The 26,165-nt window shown below is 47.7% G+C and overlaps 2 protein-coding genes across 2 annotated transcripts in view; one reads left to right on the top strand and one right to left on the bottom strand.

Annotated features, from left to right (window-relative positions):
* Positions 1-26,165, top strand: part of LOC119162682 (BBSome complex member BBS7) — a 287,576-nt gene that overhangs the window by 241,418 nt on the left and 19,993 nt on the right. The window contains exons 16-18 of the mRNA XM_075882301.1: positions 2,387-2,496; positions 11,329-11,432; positions 20,398-20,521. Coding sequence (XP_075738416.1) covers positions 2,387-2,496; positions 11,329-11,432; positions 20,398-20,521 — 338 coding nt within the window. The remainder of the gene's footprint in view (positions 1-2,386; positions 2,497-11,328; positions 11,433-20,397; positions 20,522-26,165) is intronic.
* On the bottom strand, positions 162-2,174 carry LOC142784366 (uncharacterized). Its single transcript, XM_075882764.1, has one exon. It carries the CDS (start codon positions 1,908-1,910, stop codon positions 162-164), a length of 1,749 nt encoding a protein of 582 aa, XP_075738879.1. The 5' UTR covers positions 1,911-2,174.

The raw sequence follows: 26,165 nt of genomic DNA, 5'->3' as shown, positions 1-26,165 counted from the left end.
CACTCCCTGGCTCCTGGAGGGCTACCACAGCAGGAAGGTTTTGAAATGCTGCGAGGAAAAGCCGGAGGTTGGCGCGCTTAGTGTGAGCCTTAAAGCCCCGACAATTCCACTGGATGATTTGGATGGGAGTGGCCGTATTGGATCGTGGGGACTTCCGAATTCTAAGGGAGCCCGCCATGGTCAGTGGAGTTATCGAGCGATTGCGGTGGCGGTGCTCCCGAGCCAGCACTCGCGGGGAGGGGGGTGTCCTCAATTCCGGAGGCGGAGCAGCTGTCATCATCCTCAAATTCGATCTGTCGTCGAAGCGTTTTGGGGTACCGGCCAGACACGTCCTTAATTGGGCCGGCTCTTTTGGTGAAACGCGCAACTTGTTGGGCTATCAGGGTAGGGATGGTTTCTGTCATTTTTGCAATGGCGGCATTTACAGCCGCTGAGATTTGGGTTTCGAGGACAGTTATACGGCTGTCCATACGGACCTCAAGGGTGTTCACACGAGCCTCGAGTGCGGCAACCGCGTCTGCCGCCCCCGCCCCGGTCTCACTCTCCATTACCTCTACTGCGGGGGGAGGAGGAGGGGAGACTAGTTGGGTCTGTTTGGCCTCGGCTTCCGCTAGTCTTTTCTGTAACGCTTCGATTTGTGCCTGAAGTTTGGCAATAATATTTTGGTCGGCGTTACGCGATGAAGAGGGGATGATAGGGAGGGATGAGGAGGCAGCTCTACCCGTACCACCCACCTGCTTTCCGTTTTTCACGGCGTTGGCCCATGGCCTGGCTTCGCCGCATGGTTGCGCCGTCGGCTGCTTTTCGGTTCCTCCAGTAGGGGAAGCGGGCTTGTCAGTCTTGGCGACTTCCCGGCGTGGTGGCTCACTGGGAGTCTGATCTTTGCGCCGTTTCTTGGACGCCCTTTTGGACTTTCTGCCCTGTTGTGCGGCCACCTTGGAATTACGGTACTTGGCCGTACATGCTCGAGAGTTTGTGGCGTGTGCTCCACCACACACAGAACATACGGGTACACATTCATGAGGGGCCCGCACCCCCTCCTCCACAAGCGGAACCTGCTGTCCACACAGGCCACACGTATCCGGTCGTGGGTTGGGACAAGTGTCCATCCGATGGCCGACGACACCGCACTTGCCGCAGGCCGGGATCGTCCGGTAGTAAGGTTTGACCGGGATCAGCATTGCGTCGTAGTGAACAAAGCGTGGCTTCTCCTTGCCGGCGAAGGTTACACGTGCCTTGTTCGATGTGCCAAATTTACGCACCTCGACGATGGTGCCTGACCTCCAGCGTACGCTCTCTCGGAGCGTCTCCGTCGTATCTGTGTTGCGGACTACAATAACTCCGTGGCAGACATTGCTACCATCTTGTCGCAGGTACCCGTTGAGCAGAACCTGCCTGTGCTCGATGTTTACCACGAAATCCCCGATCATTTTGTCCGCCGTGTCAGGGTCCGGGGTGTAAATCACGATCACATTTTGCTCTCTCGATGGAATAACCGTCAGCGTCTCAGCTCGCTTGGGCCCGAGGTATGCCTTAAACGCAGTCCCGTACCAGTTCTCTGAGAAAGCATCATGCAATGAGATGCACTCTCGTGGCTTTACGACTATTACATAGTCGTCCGGACTCGGTTTCGGAAACGGGCGAGGCTTCCATTTGGTGAGAAACTTGCCCTTGCGTCCCAGAGCGCGCGAAGCAGGAGGCTGCGTCTTGTCAGCTGGCGTGCCGGATGCCGAAACAGCGGCGGACGCCGCCTTCTTGGCGTTGGCTTGCGAGCGGCGTTCCACCGCGTCGTTGAGAGCTTGGCTCCGAAACCTCGGTGAAGAAGCAGAGTTTGGCGTTTCGGAAATCGGAATCGTTTCCCACGTCATGGCATGCGGGTCGTATCCACGCTGCATGAGAGTAGCGTCCATGTTGCCTCGGAAAGCCGGTCCCACGCCGCCGGGCGTTGGCGTCGCCGTTTGGCCTAACGGCGTCGCCAACGTGGTCGGGTGATGATCGGCCGTAAAGTTGTCAAAAACGGGCCCACCTGGATGACACTGGTATCCACGTGTTGCCTGTGAGTAGCCGAAACGATTGATGCTGGTCTTGACGGGGTACTGTGAAGTTGCCCGTGGTTCCAGCCGAAAATCAGCGGAGCCGAAGCGCAGCACGTCCTACATCATCGCGCGCTTGCAGCGCCCCCAACAGGACTAGAGCGGCACTGCAGAGCGCACACTGCTGGTCTATTGAAATATATATAGCTATTTAAAAAATAGTTTGCAATGAGCTGAAAACAAATTTCCCACTATTTTGTACTCATTGTTTTAGGCAGGCAACCATGAGCGTACATCAATGAAGCCGTTGCTAGGTGGCAATCACACAGCTCACTATACTTTCTTTTTTTCAGACGGGGTGAAGCAACATTTAGGTCTGACAACATTTCTACAATTTCAATACTGAGGGACGTCCTTGCTCAGCAAGCCACCAAGAAAACGATCAGACTGGACATCACATGTGGTAGGTTGGCTTGCTTTCAGCAAATCTTCAGAGCTTGGAAGACAAGCCGTGCAGCATTGCAGGCCTTCCAATTGAGAACCCCAAAATAAAAGAACAGTTTTGTTTACGCTGTTTCTAATACAGTAGGCAGTATGAAAATGAGTGCGTTTTAAGCATATTCAATTTGTCAGCCTTTTGCATTTGCCAATGGCACCTATACCAGATACATGTCTTTTCTGTGACCCGCCATATCTCCAAGCATTCATGTTGTAGGTCACATAGAAAAATCCAGATGAAACTGTTAGGATGCGCACTCTATGCTATGAAGGTTAGTAGATGCGCCGTAGTTACAAAATGCTAAATATACAAAGTCCCAAACCTTTATCATTCTCAGTGACGCCACACATTTATATCGCAATGAAGCTGTCACTGTTCTAAACACGTGTTTGTTACTGAACACCATGATTTAGTTTGAGGCACGTCTTCGAAGAAAAAGGTAGAGCAGTATAAAAGACAGTAATGCCTGTTCTGTGGCTCTGAGTAAACAGTGAAGTTAGGAAGCCTTCATGTGCGCGCGTTCCCGTGTTTTAGGGTGCTGTCAGTTTTTGACCCACCACTTGCTGCCACCAAATAAAACCCAATTTTGCCAGTCCCGGTTTCCATGGCAACAAGCGCCATGTTGGCTCTTGTGGCCAGGCGTTCCTGCTCCGCCACACTGCAGCAGCTGCATGTTGGCGCAGGTGTGCAAGCTGCGGTATGAGCTGCGTTTGACTACACCGTAGACGTAGCTTCCGCTACGGCACCAGCCTCACGCTAAGTGCACCTACAAGAGCTTTGAAGTGTAACTGCCAGACTGCTGCGTGCCGCAATCCAAAACCATCTGGAGGCTGTCCCGCTTCCCGACTTGCTCTAGCCAAGGGAAGCGCTTGATTACACAAGTGAAGCGGGATCGCTTGAAGCCGACTACTTTTCCCCGTGTTTATGAGGTGAGTACCCGTTGAATGGCGAGTGTGTTGAGTATATCGCCACATATTTCGTGAAATTGCTGACTTGGTCATGCGACGGAAAGCAGTTTGAGCAAAGTAAACGCGAAAACTTGAACAGTGAAAAAAAAAAGATCAGGCTTCGTTCGGCTACGGCAGGTTATAGGCACCCGATAGTGGACCAGAGGGCGGGACAAAGCTTTCTGGGTCACATCAGCGTTGTTGGTACCAACCGCTAGGGATACCAAGAAAATGAAACTCTGGCTGCACACAATAAGACGCTAAAGTGTCAATGCCTTTTCTGACGCGTTTTCGAAGAAGGCTTCCTGGGCGCTTACATAATCACCCTCGACCCCCCCCCCGCTCACAGCCAAAAAAGAAAATAATATCTATAGCACCCGGCAATGCAGTTTACGAGATCTGATGACCGCGCCAGAACACACAGCCTAGCGAGAAGGCGCAGCAATACCGAGTCTTCCAATGCGTAGGCTAGTGAGTAGACGCAACAAAACCGAACTTGCACGTGCATATCATTTTCTTTTTTAGTTGTGAGCAAGGGGGTCACAGCCAATAATGTAAGCGCCCAGGAAGCGTTCTTTGGAAACGTGTCAAAAAGGGCACTGACACTTCAGCGTGTCATTGTGTTGAGCAAGAGTTTCATTTTCTTAGTAGCCCTGGCGGTCGGTACCAACAATGCCGAGGCAGCCCAAAGAGCTTTGTCGTGCCCTCTGGTCCACTGTCGGAAGCCTATGGGCAAGTCCGGTTTTGCGGCGTCTACTCGCTAGGCTACGCATTGAAAGGTTCTGTTTTGCTGCGCCTACTCGCTAGGCTGTGCGTTCTGGCGCTACCATCAGATCTCATAAACTGCATTGCCGGGTGCCTATGCGAGCGAAAACTGGTTAACTTGAATATGCTTGTTTGTCCTCTCAGTCGAAGCGCAGTTCACCAAGCGAATGACATGACTTGTCGAACGTGTAGTCCTGCATGCATTCACTATCTGCGTTTCACCGGTTCCCGAAGCGATCGCCGCATTCATCGCGTAAAACGCCAGGCCCGTAAACCATCAAACAAGGCTCGCTTTCGCGTCTTCCTTTGCTCGCAAATGTTCGCGTTCATGCACTTTCACCTCGGTCGCCGAGAAAGGGCATTTGCAGAGGTAGACAGACGAGCCGAGCAACGCGTTCTCTGTAGACTTGCACAGTTGCGACCGAAGTAAGTTTCAAGCGGCTTACTATGGGGTACGCGGAACCACAGCGAAACTCGCTCAACAATTGAAAAAAAAAAAGATTTCGCTTCAATAATATGAAATGCAGCAGATTTACAGTTCTTTCCCATCCGTCCTTCTTTCTGTCTATCGGTCCTGAATGCCGCAGCATATGTGCACTAAGCAAGTCGGTTCTTGGCCCGTAATTCAAATATGCCCCATGGGATATAGAGGCTGCGGCGTTTTTTTTTTAGTCCTTCTGTTTCATAACCAGCCACGAAGATGATTTGATATCGTCAACTCAGTTTTTATTTTTCGCTTGTAGAGAAAACATGTATGGACTCCGTGTATGTGGTTGACGCCGCGTATGACTTTTCGCCTTATTGCTTTATTGCAGGCCTACTGTGAGGACACAAGCTGCCAGCAAAAGAGGCAGGACATTTTGATGAAATTAGGGTCAGATGCTGTTTGGATGCTGTTTACAATAAAATCAGACCTGGAAAAACTTGGTTTTTCCTATGTTGGTCCCGTTTCCTTCTCTTCTAGCCTAATATATACATACTTGTGGGGGAAAGGGGAGAGTTGGTGAAGCATTGGTGAGTGCCCTGCTATTTTCTGGCAATGCTTACAGCTTGTAAGGCTTTTAAGCGGTCCATTGCACAGATTCGTTCGCAGGAACTGAACTTGCTGCAGGAAATTATATTACGGAACAAAAGCAATATTTCGGGTATGCAAAACAGACTAGCGGAGTTATGCGGTTTACGGAAAACATCGCGAGCTGCCCAGTTGTTTGATCTGCGTTCCCTGTCGTTATGCGTACCATCATATAAACAGCATGATTTGGAGCCTTGCACTAGAAGGCCTTTCAGGTGTCTGCAGCTCTAAGACGAATGCCACGCATACATTGAAGACCATTCACAGTGACATCAAGGTTCTCCCCCAGCAAATATAGGCTCCTTAAATATTCTCACTCCACTAATGCGGTGGGTCTACCAGGTAGAAGTAATGAACTGTTTTAACAGTATTTTACAGAAACTTGAGTAACGAACATGTCTTTACTCTTCTAAAAAACTGCGGCTAACTTCAGAATACAACAGTTTAGCCTTCTAAACTTGCTATATATAAAAAATCGGCCCCGTATTTGCATGGTAATTTGCAAATGTTGTCGAAAGACGATAGTCTTGCGTGTGGAGAGAGTGAACAATTTATTTGATGTTCTATGCAAGAAAATTGGTGAATGGTATTCTGAAAGCGCTGCGTTAGAGTGCCTAGAGCGTGTAGCGGAGGCGAACGAGCGCATCAAGTCATGTCACACGTGAGACATGAGCGCCATCTGGCAGTTTTCTTGGAAAACGGAGCGCATGGCTTTGAGACGGGTGTGCGCGCCCATCTAAGAGGTGATAAGGTGTAGAACGCAAGGCGACGGGTAGGTGCCACTACCGTCTAGTTTTAGAAAAAAGCGTTGGAAACACTCGCCTGTTTGTGCAAACGTTGCATAGTCAGTGCAGCGTGACAAGCGCTATGTTCCTTGAAATTACCTATGTATCACTTTTCTAGTGAAAGACGCACATGCAGAATATATACGTGTTGTTGTGGTGCCCCAGACATGCGCAATAATTGTTTTTTTTACAACTGCACAAGTATGAACGCTGAACCTTGAGCAACATTCGTGATCGCTGCGGATGGGGTCAGCCGTTTCAGTTACCAGTGCCGTCAAGAGTGTAAAAATAGACAATTCTACAGAGAGACAGACAGACAGACCAAACTTTTGGCATCGAAGGTCCCCAAGCAAGACTATCGTCTTTAAAAAAGTACCCCCTTCTCGTTGAAACGAACGCTGCCTTCAATTTAAATGCGTGACTGCTCAGAACCAACGTGGCGGTCCGTCAAGTATGGCGGCCGTTTTAGCCAGTTGTAAGGAACTATGATCGAAGTTGTCGCCACCCTAAAACGCGGAGATGCGCGCACATGAAGGCTCCCTAGTGCTGGGCATCAAGCAGCCCGGATGGAATCTGGCTGCTGGTGCCGCTATGGGGTCAATGCATAGGCCCGTATTCACAAACAAACAACACACTTCTCTCGAGTTTTCCTTATTGGTTTTAAACCTTTATTGTGTATGATAAACAAACTGGACCAGTATACACGAACCAGTATTCTCATTATCTTTCAGCCTGTAGCCATTTTTGTGTCTTTATAACGCATGTAGAGAGTACAGGAAGTTGAGGAAAATATGAGGTAAAGCCGAGGTTGGCTTGTGAATACGGGGCCATAATATCGTGGCGTGCCATCGCTTAATTTTTCACCGCATGATTGCTATTGTGCTTAGTGTGCTGTGCCTGCAGGTACGGAAGGATACCATGTACTTGCTAGATATCTCGTTGTCGATTTGTTTACAAAAGAAATAGTGAACAAGTCTGCGAATTCTCGCTGCCATCAGTGATAGTCAGGAAAACTGTAAGGGTGCAATGCCATGCAAGACACTCGTAGTTTCACATTTGTTTCCTCGAATGTGCACGTGTGGGAAAAGCACTTCGATGAGGGTGACGTCATTCGCGTGAACCAGTTGCTAATCGGAAGTGTTGTTGTTAAGTCACCACTCGACGTTCCGAAACATTTGTCGGCATTGTGCCGAGGATTTTTCACGGCCTCACGGCGTATTTGTAGAGTGCGGAAAGATGCGGAGCTTGCCCACCTACAAGCGTGGATGGGAACCATCAGCAAGCTCAATACTGTTCAGGCTGCATTGGGCTGTGCATGAGCCCTCTCGACATAGCTGCATTCAATAATGATGCATTTATTGAAGGTGAGCACTGGCCGCCTCTTCCTCGTTTCATGCCAGCAGGTATTACGGAAGCCCTATGAGTGAAATGGCCACCGTTTTCGTTGATACTAGCACTGAGATGACCAAATGTTTATAGCTGATATGCCGAAAAGGCGAAGCTACATGGAGCTCCTCACAGCTTAAAAAAAATCAAAGCACACATCTGTCACATGCAACAGAGACTTCAGCGCTACCAATAGACCTTCGCTACGTAGAAAGTGATCAGAAGCAGGAACCCCCGTACGACGACACAGACCCTCGAACTGGAAGTTGATACAGACGGGTGCCGTAGCCTGCAATCCTTTGCGTGAGCCACGAATTGCTATCCACCTATTCCAGCGCGGAATGGCGTAATGGAATGACTGCAAAGTATTCCGGGCAACTTCCGCTTCCTCCCTCCGGTGGCGCAAATTGTGTCGAGGATTTGGACGCGCCCGCTCGCGGAGTCCATCTCCCACTGGAATTTAAGCTTTCTTTCTGAGGTGCTTCCTTCTGGCTTTGCGATACGAACAAGTGGCTGTCTTTTCTAAAAGATAGCGTGCAAGTCATACTTTCACCCAACCTGATTTTCTGCCACACACCATCAAATCATTCCTTATTCATATCTTCAGCACCAAATCCCACCTCATATCTCATGGACAAAAAAATTGCCCGCAGCTTCCCTCGGGGGAACACTGAGGAGGATGCGGAAGCATGTAATTGGTTAACGGGTGTTAAATTGCGACTTACTTGGGTCGATGGCTAAATTGGTTAACGTCGTTGTGAAATGGGGTGTTAAATGAGTGAACACGTACGGCACGTATGCGAAAGGGCGGTGTTTTATTTATTGCGACGAACTTTGAGGACGATGGCTTTGTGGTCGGTAAAGTAAAGAGTGAGTGGATCGGGTTGCATCGGTCGTAGGTCGAAATTTGCAGCGCGCGCGCAGCACAGATGGCGACGGCGCGACGGCGCATGCGCTGTCAGCTGTCGAATGTTCTCGAAGGAGAAGCGCGCGCGGCACAGATGGTGGGCGACGGCGCGACGGCGCATGCGCGCGCGTCAGCTGTCGAATGTTCGAGAAGCGGTGCGGATGGCGCGGACGGCGCACTACAAGGCGCGAGTATAAGATGCTTCCGCATCTAAAACGGCATGAAAGACGTAAGGCCAGGCATATGTGGACACATACAGCAGCGCTGACTTACAACGAAAGGATTGGGGATCCTTAGGCTTCGCCTTTAGGAGTTTAACGCGACAGCGATATTCTGCCCCTAGTGCGTACCTCAAACACTTAGTGCATGAAATTTTTCTGAAGTTGCTATGAACCCACTACGGGGCCACAAAGACGCAGTGACCTGTGTGCCTTTTGTAGTGTGAGGGCCTTTAAACCATAAAGTTCTTATGATAATCGCACCTTCTGCCGCACGATGGCAATGTATGCTTGTACCGCGCATTATTACATGTCATGTTTTGTTGTGAGTCATAGATACAGGATGTGTGTGTTTGTAAAGCATGAATGTTAGTTTTACATCAGTTTCAAGCCGATTAAGTACCTTTAACTGAATTCAGAAGCAGATGTTTAGATGTATGGTAGAATACATGCTTGTGAGGCAATGGAACGAATTTCGACGCCACTTAGACCCAAAAGTTTTTATAATTTATTTTATTTGCATGTTAGTGAATTTTTTCATGGTCGCGCACAAGATGATGATTTTTCTTCACAATCAAGGAAACTGATGCCGACGCCGGCACTGTTGCTGCGAAACGATCTCTTTAACGCTCTTGCGTTAAAGTTTATTGATTGAAGCACGCAATATATACATGGGCAATTAAATTAAAAGAAGATATAAAAATTACAGCAAAAACAAATAAAATATTATCACCAAACCTTTGTTGTAAGGCGGCGCTGCTGTTTGTGTCCTCTTTGCTCTCCTATACTAACTTTCCGTGGAAGCAGCCACTTTAGCCAATAACGATGCTACTCTTTGCATGGCTATCCAATAGCCACAAATTGCGAATCGACGACTTTGGTAGTCTGTGAGTGCTCATATAAGAAATGGTTCAATCGAAGTCTCACTGTCACTGGAACGTCTGAATGACGGGCCCCAACTTGGCAATTGACAACGATCCCAGCGCTCTCCGCATTGCACTTCGTGCCCAATGGTTTTCGGTTGGTCCCCGCTTTTGTACCACCGTTCCAGTCGAGGGAACGGTGCACATCCTTTTTTTATTGGGAAAGGGTCTACTTAGCTAGACAACGATGACTGACTAGGCCAAGTGAACTAGGCAAATGTCTTCGCTTCCAAACTAAACGCACGTGATTAGAACAGTGAAACAGCAGGGTTACTTGTTCAACTGCATATTGGGTCAAATATTTTCGTAATCACTGAATTAGCAAGAGATATTGATAAATACTCGCAGATTGATTGCGTATACAATTATTGTACCTTACTATAGTTCCCACGAGATATTTTCTTTGCGGCTGCCACGAAGAGCAGAGTGAGAACTTGCAAAACTCAATTTACGCCGCCAGTGTCCGTGCAGCATCGGGACACTACAGCCCACCTCCGCCGAAAAGAGTGTTAAGCGCCACAATTCGCAGCTCCTGTCAAACGACGAAAGCAACTATTGGAAACAGCATAAGGAGGCTACGTGTTGGTTTATTTCTTGCAGAGACTAGTCATACTATAGTATTCGAATACGTAGCGGGAAAATCAGGGTGAACAGTGGAAATGCCTCAGACTGGCTGGCCGTCGTTTTGATAGGAGGACATATCTTTTTCAAAGGGGCTGTGTCATCTTTGGCCTGTTAGTTTTAAAGGGGTTAGTGGTGACGTCATCTCCTGGTGGTGGCGCGTGTCTATGTTGATAATTGCCGTCAGAAAGGCAAAAAAAACTACAAAGCAAATGAGTGCACTCCTCACTTCACTTCCAGTCAGGTGGTAGTTATTCAAAAATGTGCTTCAGACCCCATCCAGTATCGCTTACCTTCGACACCTTGGAGTTTAAAAGTACGCCGTCTGCTTCTCCCTCTGTAACTGCTTTCTTGTACGTCCCATACATAGGCGTTCGGGGACCGGCATACACCGCCAACGTCGGCAACCCTTTGTGGTTGCCGGACGCAGGGACCGCCTGCTGGCTCCGAAGCTTTGAATTAACTCTTTCGTTTTTTCGCGTCTGAAGCGGCCACCACTTTTGCTGCACACTGCTCCAACTTTGCGTGTTTTTCCCCTCTCTTAGAACATCTTTAAATTACTACCACCTGTTTTGAAGTGAAGCTAGGGCTGCACCTTTCTGCTTTATAGTTTTCATGCTTTTCAGACGGCGAGTATCAACAGGGACATGCACCACCACACGGAGATGACGTCACCACTAACCCCTTAAAACTAACACACCAAGAATGACATGGCGCCTTTCAAACAGATAGGTCCTCCTATCGAAACCTCGGTCAACTAGTCTGAGGCACTTCTACTGTTCATCCTGAATATCCCCGGACTCTGTTTCCATTTGTGGGCTCTCATCTATATTTGAAGACGTAACAACTCAGGTAAAATGTAAAAATGAAGTTCTTATTTCCTACATGTACACTATATTGTTTACATTCAATTATATGATTACTGTCACTACGTTAAAATACTCATTCGAATACGAACGAAAAGCACTCCGCGCAAGATAGAAGTTCGTTCAAGCGTTTGTCATTTCAAATGAAGCAGGTTAAATTAATCTGGAACTCAGTGCTTATACTGGCCAAGGTTGATGGTCCCTCAGCGCTGATAGGTGTTCGAGGCAGGTGCTTGCTGCAAGTTTTTGATCATATGATTATAGCCACCAGTGCGGCTATAAAGGGTTACTGGGATATCGTTTCAGAATTCAACGAGGAGAGCATAGCACATACACTGCGGATGATTCACCCAAAACTTGAACACCAGCTGATACTGGCCAAGAAGGTGCAGCTCGTGGAGGCCCTGAAGGTAAGCGGGCATATTTTGGTGAATTCGGGTTGGAGGCTAACTACGGCACAAGGCTGGCGAATGGTGAGGCAGTGAATTACCGGCTATAGTCACGGGTATACGAGGCTGCACCATAGGCGTTTTTATGCTATTCCACCAACACGATATTTTTATGGTATTTTTGTTCCGCCGGATAGTAGTTATCATCATCAACTCACTTGGTACTCTTTAGCTACTGCGCTTCACAACACGTGCGCCTATTTTCGTTTGGCATAAAATACATCTCTCTCTTTCTCTCTGCGTGTGTGTGTGTGTGTGTGTGTGTGTGTATGTGTGTGTGTGTGTGTGCGTGCGTGCGTGTGTGTGTGTGTGTTTTCGCTTTCATCCCGCTCTCTTTCTCGCATTCCATCTTTCTTACTTTTGTGTCTCCCATTACCCCTTCCGCAGCGCGGGGTATAAACCAGATACTTGATTTCCGGTTAACCTCCCTGCTTTTCTTCATACCATCTCTCTCTCGCGCGCGCGCGTAAACCAGATACTTGATTTCCGGTTAACCTCCCTGCTTTTCTTCATACCATCTCTCTCTCTCTCTCGCTCGAGAGAGAGAGAGAGATGGTATGAAGAAAAGCAGGGAGGTTAACCGGAAATCAAGTATCTGGTTTATACCCCGCGCTGCGGAAGGGGTAATGGGAGACACAAAAGTAAGAAAGATGGAATGCGAGAAAGAGAGCGGGATGAAAGCGAAAACACACACACACACACACACACACACACGCACGCACGCACGCACACACACACACACACACACACACACACACACACACACACACACACACACACACACACACTGGAATGTCACAAACGTTCGACGAGGCGGGTCGATCGCAGAAACTTCAGGAGGGCCTTCATCACTTTTCGGCGTGAGCCTTCTTCTTTCCGGCATTCCAAAAATTTTCGGAGAGCGACTTGTCGTCGAGGCGTGTTAACACTGCTGACAGGTACTGTTTTTGACAGTTGTATTGAAGGCACTAACACAAGATATGTTCCATGGTTTCGTCAGCGCCGCGTTGAATAAGCGTTGAAGTACAAGAATAGGTAGGGCTACTTACAGGCACAAATGCAGAATGGAGAAGCAGGGGGGGGGGGGAAGCGGCCCACGAGCAGAGTCGGAGGGGCAGACACTTGATACTTCGTGATCTCGGAAAAGAGGAGGAGGTGGAATGAACGGAAAAGAGGCATCTGTAACTTTTATAAGAGCTAAATGCTCGTGCGCGAGATGAGTGAAGGACACAGGACAAGGGGTTCACTCGTCTTATGTACAGCCGTTGGCATCTTTAAGACGAGCACTTCGATGCGTGGCCACGGCTAGTTTGATTGATGTCAGCCACGAAGCGCTGGGCGCTTTTGCCGAGATAATACCTCGGTGGGCTTTTATAGTATGTAGACATGTATGGTATGGTTAGAATCTCGACAACAGAACCCAAACGTACGCGGTGTCAGCGTCAATCAAACTGTTGCATGACACGCGGCGGAGCGTTCGTGTTAAAGGTGCGGACGGTTGTACGTGCATTTAGAGCTTACAAAAGTTACGGATCAATTCCAACTTGCCCGAACGCAGTGCCTTCTCAGAGAAGGAGGAACCGGAGAATTCCAAAGAAGCATGTCGCTTCTGTGAGATGCTGCAAATGAAGTTGTGGCATGTGTGGATCTTTCTTAATACATCCATACTTTTCTAGGTTCAGTCATTCAACCAAAAGTGAAATTCAGAAACTTTTTTGCGGGCTTTATGGTTATTTGGAGGTCCGGCAAAAGTTCCAGTCTGCTTACGTTGATCTGTCTCTGATTTCAATGTGTTGGTCTGAGGAACTGAGACTGACTTCAGTGTGTTGGTCTGAGGAAGGGTTTGCCCTGTTGAGTACTCGGTTCTTTCTCGGGATGCTGTCTTCCATCTGAACTTCATCTGACTGGTAGTCTATTCTGCTAATTATTGTCTTTCACCCATGCTCTTGTTTTTGTTGGTTGAACTGAGGCATGCACTGACCCTTTCTAAGGCTTGGCGAGACCTTCACTTGTCTTTGATAGTGGCTCGTGATTTTTTGCCTCTTCTGAATTCCTATTTCACTTCCATCGCCTGTTCCGCGTTGCAGTAACTGTGAAGCTGTCGGCACAGTCATTTTAGTGTGGCAACTCATTGACACTTGTGCTGGACTGCCATTCTGTTCTTGAATGGTGTGTTTCATTGATAAACAAGTGGCATTTGTGGATTTTAGTGGCTTCTTTGTGTTTTTAGAGAGATTTTTCACCTGATTGAGCCCTTTCATTAGACCACGGGTAACCCGAGCTTCAGGTTTTGTGTTCGAAGTTCCAGCTCTTCGTGACGTTTTGGAGTTCTTTGCTTGTGAATGACAGGTCATTGCCGCTTATAAGAATTCTCGGTACCCAGTATATTGCAAAGTGAGTCCTTAATTTCAGTACCACTTGGTTCGACACCATCGATTTGACTTTGTCCCCTTCCCAAAAGTTGCTGTAATAATTGACTGTAACCAAAACATTCTTTCCCTAGAATTCAAACTTGTCGCATCTAACCCATTCGCATAAACAGCGTGGTTATGTGTGGTGTGAGAGTTTCTGTTTGCTAGGCTTGTGCATACTTTTTGCATATTTCACACATCATGATGAATTGTTTCAATTCTGTGATCATTCCTGTCCAGAAGACACACTCACGAGCGCATTGCAGACAGCTCTCAATTCAAAGAGGCGTTGTCTTGAGTTTCACTTTGCTTCACCTAACAAAAACAGTACAATAATTAGGTGTAATTCTTTGCAATACAGGGGCAGGATTCACAAAACTCACTTACGAAAACATTTTTGTTTAAGAGAAATTTTGTTGCGTAAGCCGATTCACGAAACGAAAAAAAAAACGTCGTAAGAGGCCATCGTTGTCACATCGGCCGCTGCAATAAAGCGCACTGTGACTGCCCGGGAACATGTCAGTGATGGTGATGCAGTTGCTATATTTGCTTACGTCACCGAAAAGTGCTCGTAAGCAGATACACGAAGCAAAATTTCGCGTAAAAACAGCGTGGCTAAGAGAAAATATTAAGAGTGGTTTAGACCACTCTTAGGAACAATGTGGCTACTTAAAACCTACCGCCGCGGTGGTGTACTTTGGTGCCCTGGCTGATTTTGAGTTATTAACGCCCATGAAACCTTGATTCTTGCAAATGACTTTTGCAGAAGCCCTTCATTATGTGCGTTAAATATAAGCTACCTCATGCCTTTGGTCAGTTCATGTTTGTGTTGTGGCTAGCCCGGAAGAAAGATTCACTTTATTCTTTGCAGTAAATCATCACCTTCAGTCACAGCTTTCATTGTTTCCAAGGTTTTCTTTCTCACGTGACGTATTGCATGACATGGATGTTCTCAAGTTCCGCTTCATTGCTTTCGTTGGGAATGAAAGCCCTAGGTATCATGTCAGCCAAGACTATTTGCTTTCCTGGTCTGCGTTCAATTTTAATGTTGTGTTTTGCTTCTGAAGGATTATGCTTTGCAGTCATTTTCGAGCTTGATCCAATCGTTTCTTCAGAATAGCTTGCTTCAGTGTTTTTTTAATCGCTCAATATCTTTGTTTTTTTTTTCAAATGTATACTTATGAAACTTTTTTAAGGCAAAGAAAACGGCCAGCATATCATTTTCTTTCTGTGCATTACGAACTTCCATTGTAGTTAACGCTCTGCTGACAAGGAATACTTGCTGTTCATTTTAAAGAAGAGCTGCTCTGAGTCCAAAATTGCTCACATCACATTGTATTTCTAGCTGCTTTCATTATTCAAAGAAAGACTAGAACTGGAGCTCTTGTCACGGACTCATGCCTTATCGAATGCTTCCTCCTGCAGCTTTTCCGTCTGCTATGGTGCATCCTTGACAGCGAGTTTCCTCAAAAGCATCAATACGCGTGACGATTTCCGTAGAAGTATGGAGAGGCAGTTCATTATACCAAATCAGCACTGCACTCCTTGAAATCCATTGACTTTGGCATCTGCGATCTGCGGAATCGCCTTGACATTATTTGGATCACATTGGTAACATGTGTCCTAGGAAAATGACTCATGTGACTAGAAGTTGCGTTTCAATCCTTGTTGAGACAGATCCCAATCCGTCGGCATCTCTGAAGCAGGTTCTTCAGCTTCTTGTCGTGGTCTACTTGAGCATCTTTTTCCCTGTCGCCCATTCTGAGGACACGGTATTTTGGAATATTTTGCTGCTTAGCGCGAGACCACATGGCAGTTGGAGCGTTCGGTAACAATTTTTCGGAGTTGGTAAGGTGGTCAGCAAGCTTGCTTCGTCATCGATTACCCCCTCTTGAAAATTCGGTTCTGAGAAAACTTGGGCTTTACCAAGATATAGTAGAACATCATGAACAGTGGTTAATGCATGACATATTCTTTATAGAGCTTCGAGCACTTGTGGATGAATACTCACATTTGTCCTTTTTTGGTTGCGACAATCATTCACTTAGCCCATTTTGCTGGCATGTGATGCTAATACAATAGTTTAGGTGAATGGTGAATGGCGCTTTTGATGACACCTGTGTTCTTTAGGTTCATCGACATTTGTCTGAGATGCAGTTTAAATGTCGTGACTCACACCATGCAACTCATTATTGCGATTGGGAACAGATCAGGCTTATTTATCGAATTAACGGTTCCCGGGGGTGTTCTTAAAGTGTCTTCAAGGGCGTCTCATTATTTTTTACTATGTGATCGGGGGGGGGGGAGTGCGGAGACAACAATCGCGTTCAGTCGGGGGGGGGGGCACAGAAGAGGGGACGTTATGCGTTGTGTTTGGAATAGGTTTTCTTTTAGAAAGGGCTCCAGTGCTACCCCCCTCTCTCCCCAGCGCCGGTTTCGCACAAGGCTACAGTTGTCAGGCCTATTTTGTTAGCTCTTGTTTCTCCAATCAGAGCAGTGAGGTCTTCTCTAAAGACTACATTTCCACTGTCCGTTTGGTGGTGTGACTTTTAGATGAGTGTTGCGCCCGTATTGTACTTAACTTCCGTTCCATGTTCGCAGCGTCATTGCGTATGGTTCCAGTTACTGTGCGTGGACGTGTCTAGCTGGGATGACGTCAACAGTTGGTCCGCTGCACACTTCAAGTTTTACCGGCTTTTGATTCACAGTAAGAAAATTGTGGTTTTAGCTTGGTTGGCTGCTTTAAATTGCCAATATGGTTTCATCCTTACTACCATCTGCCTGCTCTACTTTGCCACTTTTACAAACTGTCGTGAAGCGATTTCGTTCCTTATATTTGCTGCGTGCCTTCTTTAAATGCTTGCATTTGGATTACAGTTGCTACATGGGCTCTAGACACCTTTTCAGCCTTCCTACTACAGAGCCGCTAAGGCGGCTAGCGCTAGGTTGGCATTTTGGCACTGGGCCGCCATTTCGCTCTCCACTTACGGGCGACAGGAATTTCGTCACGTGTGAAGTGGGTGTGCGGGAAGCGCTTGGAAGGGTCCTTAACTCTGTGTGAATACCTGAGCAAGGCCAAGCCATATTTGGTTTAGTAGTGCGTACTACTGGCGTTGAGCAGACTTTACATGATATACCACGTCCTCATAATGGGCTCCGTGGTGGGTGGTAGGCACCATTACCGTATAGACCGCTCTTTTCCATGTTATGAAGAAACCCCTTGTTCACAATCGCTCCCTGAAAAGGTGGCACACCGATGCCAATGCAAAACTTTTTTTCGAAAGAAGGCCGGCTTTCCAAATACCACGTCAACGTCATTAACTGTGAGAACTCAGACAAAAAAAAAACTCGGAACATTTCCCATTTCTAGTATTCAGATGCCTCACCGAAACCATCAGAAGTGGCTATAAATTTACCAAGATGGCCAGCGGGACCTTCTAGTAGAGGTTAAAGACAAAACACATGCAGTTTCAGAAACTAGCAGACCAAGTAGTTTTTGGAGACAAGCCTGTAAACATCTCTCCTGACAGAACGATGAACACCGTCAAAATCTTTGTGTCAGGCGACGACCTGATAGACCTGGCCGATGATGAACTTCTGGCTGGCTCAAGAATGAAAATGTTTTACATGTACAGCGTATCATAATCCGGAGATACAGCTAAGAAATGTGAATTAAGAACATAATCGTGACCTTCGAATGCTCCACACTTCCTAACGAAATAGTGACCGGCTGTTTGAAACTATCTGCGAGACCCTACATACCAAATCCGAGGTGATGTTTTGAATGGCAAATATCTGGCCATGCTTCCCAGACTTGCCTAGGACAGCTAACCTGTGTGAAGTGCGGTACCATGGGACACTCCATGGATTGTCGCTGCAATGCCGATGTACACTGCGCTAACTGCAACGGTGACCATCCGGCATATTCTAGGTCCTGCATGCGTTGCGTGGAACAAAGAAAAAGAAAGTATAACCGTCAAAGTGAAACGAAACATCATTTTCCGCGGAGCAAGACAATTCGTGTCTCCCTGTTACCAAGCAAAACGTCGTTCGACGAAAGGTGCAGCGGAGCGCAGCACCACATCGGCTTCAGGTGGCCGGCCCAGCTGCGCCTAAGCGTACTGGTACCAACGCTTCCTACCCCCGTGGTAGGAGCAGCCACCGCTGCCCTGCCTTCTGTCGAAGTAGGCCCACCAGCCGCTACTGCATGGCCGGGCAGCAGCCAGGTTGGCGCAGAAGCAGCCAAGATGCCCATTCCACGTCGTTTGGTTGAAGGCTTCGTCTGCACCTAACAAATTGCTCTGCAGGGCGAGTTGGTGTGTGTCTAAAAATAAAAGTAGAGCGCAAATACATTGAAGGATCATAGCTATTTAGCGTTAGGTGGCGTTGTACTCGCGAGCATTTATCCCCACCATCATCATGGTTAGTGCGTAGCGCCTACGGTGATGCCTGGTGTATGCCTCGGTGGCGGCTAGGGAGAGAGAGATGAGCGGGGCTCTTTGGCGGGTGGCGGTTAGCGCGAACGGTGGTCTTTAGCTGTGGGTCCCCGTAGCGTGGCACCGCAGGTTGCGCGCCGGGAGCCTTCGTAGTGAGTTAGGCGTTGGCGAAGGCGCCTGTTGTGTGTTCTTGTGTTTGTTACGTCGTTGAGCGTTGCGTTATATTGTGTAAGGTTGTTTTAGCTTGCCGAACCAAATTGATGGTATAATAATTCGGCTGACAATGTTGTTGATCTAATGTAAATGCAGTTTATTAAATGTGTTCTTTTGGTTCGTTCCCACAGTGTATACCGTACCTGTTTACTCGAAGAGCGTGGTGCTCTCTACGTTTCGGGCCCCACAGACTCTATTAGAAAAAAAATTGCCCGCAGCTTCCCTCGCGGGAACACTGAGGAGGATGCGGAGCATATAATTGGTTAACGGGGTGTTAAAGTGCGACTTACTTGGGTCGATGGCTAAATTGGTTAACGTGGTTGTGAAATGGGGTGTTGAATTGCGACTTACTTGGGTCGATGGCTAAATTGGTTAACGTGGTTGTAGGAGGGGGTGTTAAATGAGTGAACACGTACACACGTATGCGAAAGGGCGGCGCCGGTCGAAGGGACGTCGATCATTGTGTTTGTGGATTCGTTGGAATTCATTTCACCGCGACCTTGGACGTCGACGCGCCGTACAAACCAACGGACGAGCGGAATTGAGCGAGCGAGCGCCGACCTTGAGTATATATACAGCGCGACGGCGCATGCGCTGTCAGCTGTCGAATGTTCTCGAAGGAGAAGCGCGCGCGCGGCACAGATGGCGACGGCGCGACGGCGCATGCGCTGTCAGCTGTCGAATGTTCTCGAAGGAGAAGCGCGCGCGGCACAGATGGTGGGCGACGGCGCGACGGCGCATGCGCGCGCGTCAGCTGTCGAATGTTCGAGAAGCGGTGCGGACGGCGCGGACGGCGCACTACAAGGCGCGAGTATAAGATGCTTCCGCATCTAAAAAAAAACCCTTTTCCGTTAGCTTGCCGTGAACACATTCCACTACATCGCGGGATGCTCATTGGCAAAGAACCATTTTTGTTATCAGTCATTATTGGCGTTTTAGATGAAATTCACAGTTCCGCATCACATATAAGAGAAATCCGTAGCGCAATCTCTCGGCAGAAGTCGTTGCTGCAGTAGCCGCTCTGACAAGCATTTGCCTCTCAGCCTTTAGCTTCAAAGGGGCTGAGGAGACATTTGTGCTATTTTACAATAGCTCAGTTGAAGATACGATTTTCACTTGTGAATCATCCCACATCTATACATCAAATCGCTTATCACTGTCAGGATTTTATACTTTATACACACATTTTACGCTTTCATAGAGCACGTGATTTCAGGCCTCTATACAGCTGTAATACACCCTGTCATCACAATCACTGGTAAATGCTTTCATCGCATCAAAAACACGGTGCTCTTTAGCCACCCATGGCCCTTGCGTCACAAAACGCCACTAATCAATCATCAAATCAGCAGGAAACACTGGTCCATCACTGCACGCTTTACGGCTTCCCAAGTATCTCTCCTACGCAACGCCGTGATTAGCGCCAGCGTCAACGTCGCTTTAAGCGTTAGCGCCTGCTGATTCGCATCTACACACGGTTCCGTTTAGCGAAAAGTGGTGTACGTTTTTCACCAAACAGTTATTTGGTCATATCCGTGTGATATAGCCTCCACTTGAGACTATTGTTCCTGTACAGTGAAGATTTAAAGAAAACCGGCTGTTAATTTTTGCAGGAACTTGGGCACTCTAGTCACCATGAAAGGAATAAATGTTCACCAGCCCTTCTAGAAAGTTTTCCACGAATATAAAGCAAATGGAAGCTTATCGCGCTGATTACTGCTTTCTTGGGGCATCGAAATATCTGCCTGTTTGACTCTTTTCCATCGCAGCTGCATGGTGCGGTCGGTGTGATGAATTATACCCCGAACATTCCAGAATACACTATTGTAACAATGCTGCTTATGCTCTCTAAAACTTATCACGCAGGATCTCAAGGTGTACGAAGGAAATTCGGACTGCCTTGCACCTGAATATCAAGACATACTGGAGCAAAGCGATGAGCTGGAGCTGGAATTCAAGAAACAACCTTGTTACCTGGAAAGACTTTACGGTAGAGTACCATGAGTGACAGGTCTTTTATTCTTTTTCACGCTTTGGTTAAACGCGTGCTCAAAAACGGCTTTTAAACAGGCTTTGAAAGCCACTGGCATATTTCTGTAACCTAGTTCAACAATAACCCTTCATTAAGTATCACCATCTCCAGCCTGCCTCCCATTCACTTTGGTACGAGATACTAAGGCAGATCATCCGCACTTCCGAGAGAGAGTAGACCTTGAAATGAGAGAAACGTGCATATTGACGGAAATCTTATTGCGGCGGCAAGCAGCGGAGCAGCGAGACAAGAGTGGACATCAGTGCTGCCAGATTGCCCTAAGACGAAATGAGTAGCCGGACCCGCCAAAAATCATCGCATTATCCGAAAAGTCTCTAGATTTCGTAAAAATCAATTTAATAGCATACATTTAATTAATCACCTGCGTCAGGATTTTTTCAATAATCCTATTTTTTATAGTTGTGAGGCATTTTAAAAAGTTTCTTCAAATACTTATATATTAGACATTTTTCACGATCTTTAGGGCACCCCAAGCCGCAAGGGCACATTTCTGGTTCACGTGATGTGTGTGTTTATTCCGTGGTTTTTTGTGGTTTCTTCGCACCTGTAATCCTAAGGCCTTCGAAAATTGGCGCTGGAAAGTTTCGCAGTCAAGGCGTAACCGAAAATCTTTCGGGTGCTCGCCGCTTATGGCGCAGTCGAAGTATTACAGCGAAAGCTGTTATGAGATTAGAACACGGGTCACATCGGCGCCGTAGTTGTCTGCTGCCGCCGCCGCCACCACCACTGCTGGTGTTCGTAACCAGTCTCGAACAAAAAAAATTGCCCGCAGCTTCCCTCGGGGGAACACTGAGGAGGATGCGGAGCATATATTTGGTTATCGGGGTGTTAAAGTGCGACTTACTTGGGTCGATGGCTAAATTGGTTAACGTGGTTGTAGGAGAGGGTGTTAAATGAGTGAACACGTACACACGTATGCGAAAGGGCGGCGCTGGTCGAAGGGACGTCAATCATTGTGTTTGTGGATTCGTTGGAATTCATTTCACCGCGACCGTGGACGTCGACGCGCCGTACAAACCAACCGACGAGCGGCAACTGAGCGAGCGAGCGCCGACCTTGAGTATATATACAGCGCGACGGCGCATGCACTGTCAGCTGTTGAATGTTCTCGAAGCGCGACGGCGCATGCGCGTCCACTGGAGAATCAGGAGAATTGTAGATGTCGAACGCGGTGTGTAGAGGAGGAAGGGTGCACAGATGGTGGAGGAGTGAAGCGCGCGCGGTGTGTAGAGGAGGAAGGGATGCACACATGGTGGAAGAAGGAGGAGGAAGCTTGCGGACGGCGCCGCACTACAAGCCTCGAGTATTAGATGCTCCGCATCTAAAACTCGGCAAATAAAAAACAGCAATGACGCGATGGCGTGCCAGGCCACTATTCTACCACTAAGGCATGCTAGTGCTTGGAACTTGTTTCTAAAGTGGTCTTAAGCAGGCTTGATGTCGGGAAAGGAGTCGCGTTAGTTTGAGTAGTAACAAGGCGTTTTAGAACATCAAAGGAATAGCCAGGCACCACACAATTCCAAATGCGTAACGACTGGGTCATCGAAATATCCAACCCATTAGAAAACTTGTTCTTGATCCCCTATTAACTATGAGGCATACCCACTTCTGGCGTATTTCTTCATCGTCATCAGCCGCTGCATAAAAAATCTTACAAAAGTTTCCGACGAGTTTATAGCACATAGAAGGCTTCTCTAAAGAATTACAAAGAAGAGCATAGTGAATGCTGACCTACCACACAAAGTTTATGAATATTTGTGGTGCAGTGGGTTCCCAGCAGTCTGCTTGCAGCATGCCAGAGTTCAGAAAAGGCTCTGAAAGGCCGCTTTTAAGCCTTCGCTGTGACTGTGCTGCGCGTTCCGCGGACGCCTGTCGTTTGTGTGTGTGTGTGTGCGCGTGTGCGTGTGTGTGCGCGCGCGCGCGCGTGTGTGTGCGTGTGTGTGTGCGTGTGTGTGTGTGTGTGTGTGTGTGTGTGTGTGTGTGTGTGTGTGTGTGTGTGTGTGTGTGTGTCCACTTGAAAAGAGTTAAGACGCCTTACGATGGCCCTCCCCTTCGTTGTGCGCAAATGGAGTCCCTATTCAGCTTTCAAGTGTTTGTACAGTCCGCGTTTTCAGGGATGGCATCCTTCACCACATTCAGTTTCTTGTACTTCCTTTGTGCACTCACACAGCCACTTCCTTTCTTCAGTATGAGCTTTCATATATCGTGCCGTCAGCGAGTAATTCATATGTCAGCTACTGAGAGTTCATCCGATGTCGATCTACACAGCTTCCATTTCGTTGCTGCCGCTGATTGTTTCCTTTCGCCAGGAGATGAACAAATTCTCAGGATCACTTCGCACACTATAATTAAGGGTGACGTGTTCATAGCGCCATCAGTTCGCTTCAAACCTGTGGGGCTTACCATTGCACCCGGGCTTGTGCGGTTTAGCGACGGCAAAGCATTGGTCTCTGCCTTGAAACCAACTTATTCGCCAGTGATGATTCCCTGGGGCACTGCTGTGAGCTGCTTCGCTGACAGCGAGCCTTTTTTGCTGGTTTTTCTTCACGCAGAATCACCACCTTTGTCTGCTACAAGTGATATCAAAGCTCCCACTGTTGATTTAATTGCTACTATAGGTCCTCACCTCACTGCCGAGCAAAAGAGAGACCTCTTAGACCTTCTCCAAAAACGCCGCTTTTCGTTTGACATACATTACAAAGTTTTAGGCCGCACCTCCGTTGCAGAGCACAGCATCGAAACCGAAAGCAGCTCCATTGTACGCCGCCGCCCATACCGTTTGTCTTCAGCGGAACGGCAAATCCTTGAGGAAAACGTCACTGACATGCTCAAATGGGATATTATTCGACCTTCATCCAGCTCTCGGTCGTCTCCTGTGGTGGTGGTCCGGAAAAAGCATGGCTCTGCCCGGTTTTGTGTTGATTACAGAGCGCTCAATGAGATCATGAAAAAAGATGTATATCCGTTGCCACGCATAGATGATGTTCTGGGCTCTCCACAAGGCACAGAATACTTCTCCAGCCTCGACCTCCGATTCGGGTATTGGCAAATACCTATGCGCGAAGCAGACAAGTAGAAAACAGCGTTTGCAACGCCTGACGGGTTTTAAGAGTTTAACGGCGTGCCTTTTTCCTTATGCAACGCTCCAGCAACATTCGAGTGCATAATAGATACCGTCTTACGTGGTCTCAAGTGGTAAACCTGCTTATGTTATTTAGACGACATCGTAATTTATTATTTTACTTTTCGTCAGCACCTTAAGCGTTTGGATGAAGTTCTAACGTGCATTTCGAACGCTGGCCTTCACCTCAATACAAAGAAGTGCCACTCGCCAGCACAAGCATCAAAGTATTGAGTCACCTTGTCAGCAAAGATGGCGTTTGACCCAACCCCGACAAGGTTGCTGCCTTAATTAGTTTTACACGTCAGGGCAATCGAAAACAATTGCGAAGTTTTGTGGGCCTGGCGTCTTACTACCGCCGCTTCATCAGCCACTTTGCTGCCATTGCGGGACCGTTGCACAAGCTTCGGACGTCAGCAACGGCCTTCACTTGGACTGACGAGTGCGAGTGTGCTTTCTAAGCCCTTAAGCGTGCTTTGACAACAGACCCCGTCCTACGTCACTTCGATGAGAGTGCGCCCACTTCCCAGCACACAGATGCCTGCGGCCACTCAATTGGTGATGTCCTGCTCCAGCGCGACGACCCTTCACGTGAGCAAGTAGTTGCGTATGCCAGCCGCGCACTAACACCTGCGGAGCAGTACTCGATGACAGAACAGGAATGTCTCGCTGTCGTTTGGGCCATCCAGAAATTTCAACCTTATCGGTATGGACGCTACTTCACTGTGATTACAGACCGCCATGCCCTATGCTGGTTGTCCTCGCTGAAGAATTTGTCTGGGCGCCTTGGTCACTGGATACTCCGTTTGCAAGAGTACACTTTTCACGTTGTGTACAGGTCTGGCAAGCAGCACCAGGATCCCGACGCTCTCTCTCGCTACCCTCTGCCGCTTTTATCTCCAACCACGCATCCTCAATGCCCCTCAGGTGATCAAGCGGCTTTCTTTTCACTCACGTTATCACCCCTGGCAGTTGCTGGGTCACTATCTTTAAACAGCAGCGCTCAGTTTGCCGCGTGCCAGCGTGACGACCCCTACTGTAACCGTATCATCGGATACTTTAATGGCTCGCCTTCTCCACTTAATGCCAGACTACGTCGTCACCTACGGCAGTTCAAGCTACAGAACAATGTCCTGCAGCGCTATACTTACAATGTGTATGGGCATCGGTGGGTGCCAGTACTTCCCCGTTAACTGCGAAAACAAGTTCTCGAAGCGTTGCACGATAACCGATCAGCTGTACAGTCGGGATTTCAGAAGGCAAACAACCGCATTAGGAGCCGTTTCTTCTGGTCTCGTCTTTCTACCTTTGTAGCTAATTATATCGCTTCTTGTGCACTTTGTCAACGCCGGAAAGGACCAGCTTCAGCTCCTGCTGGCTTAGTACCCCCCATTCCATGCCCTGATACACCTTTTGTCATTGTCAGAATAGCCATCATCGGACCACTTCCTGTAACGCCAGCGGGCCACCGCTGGATCGTCACAGCCGTCGACCCCCTCACATGATACGCGGAGACCGCTACTCTACGCACTAGCTCTGCCTCCAACGTTGCCGCCTTGTTTTTAGAAGCCATTGTATTGCGTCATGGTGCACCTCGCACGTTGTTGAGTGACCGAGGCAAGGCCTTCATGTCAACAATTCTTGACGAAATTTTTAAAGCTTGTGGCACAATTCATTAGATTACATGCGGTTAGCACCCGCAGACAAATGGCCTGACAGAGTGATTCCACCGGACTCTAAGTGACATGATATCCATGTACATCGGACCGAGGCATGAAACTGGGCCAAAATCTTGCCGTTCGTAATGTTTGCACACAATATCGCTGTTCAACGAACCACCGGGTATTCACCTTTCTTCAAGTCAAGTCAAGCTAAGAGAAGTCAAGTTTATTAAATAGTTCAGTTGAGTTACATGGTTAGCGTTATTACAGCAGGAGGTCCTAAAGTTTCAGAGAAACTGACAGGGGTACCTCCTATGGCTACATGGATGGGGTAATTACAAAAAAATACAGCAATAGTATACGGACTTGTGAGTATTAATGAATAAGCTTGATTGACAATAAAAATACGATCAATACACAACATAACGGTAATACTCACTATTGAAAAATAACAAGGAAATAGTCAAAAGCAAGTGAAGACAAAAAGCAATATTAATGAACAACTCTATGTGACAAATGCAACACGTTTCAATATCAGTGTTATCAATTATACAAAGCAAATTGAAGTAGTAAATTGCACAAAAATGTGGAGAGCTATTAACAGTTAATTACACAAATAGGATGAGTTGATTATTCCTGAACGTATTATTTCTTGCTGCACGAAGTAAAAATATGGATGTTATGCGATGATTTCAATACGAAAGTTAATGAATTCCAACTGGCCATGCTAATAAATAAGGTTGAGAACTTGCCGCAGTTTGTCCTTACGGCCGGCAAAAGAAGATTTTTGCACTGGGAC

The sequence above is a fragment of the Rhipicephalus microplus genome, chromosome 2 (assembly GCF_043290135.1).
Source record: "Rhipicephalus microplus isolate Deutch F79 chromosome 2, USDA_Rmic, whole genome shotgun sequence".
NCBI classification, from domain to species: Eukaryota; Metazoa; Arthropoda; class Arachnida; order Ixodida; family Ixodidae; genus Rhipicephalus; species Rhipicephalus microplus.
The sequence above is the reverse complement of the archived record's forward strand: the minus strand, read 5'-3'. Positions and strand labels throughout refer to the sequence as shown.

Bases quoted from the DNA above. Each gene is read 5' to 3' on its own strand.
- LOC142784366 (XM_075882764.1), bottom strand. From the start codon at position 1,910: ATGGACGCTACTCTCATGCAGCGTGGATACGACCCGCATGCCATGACG.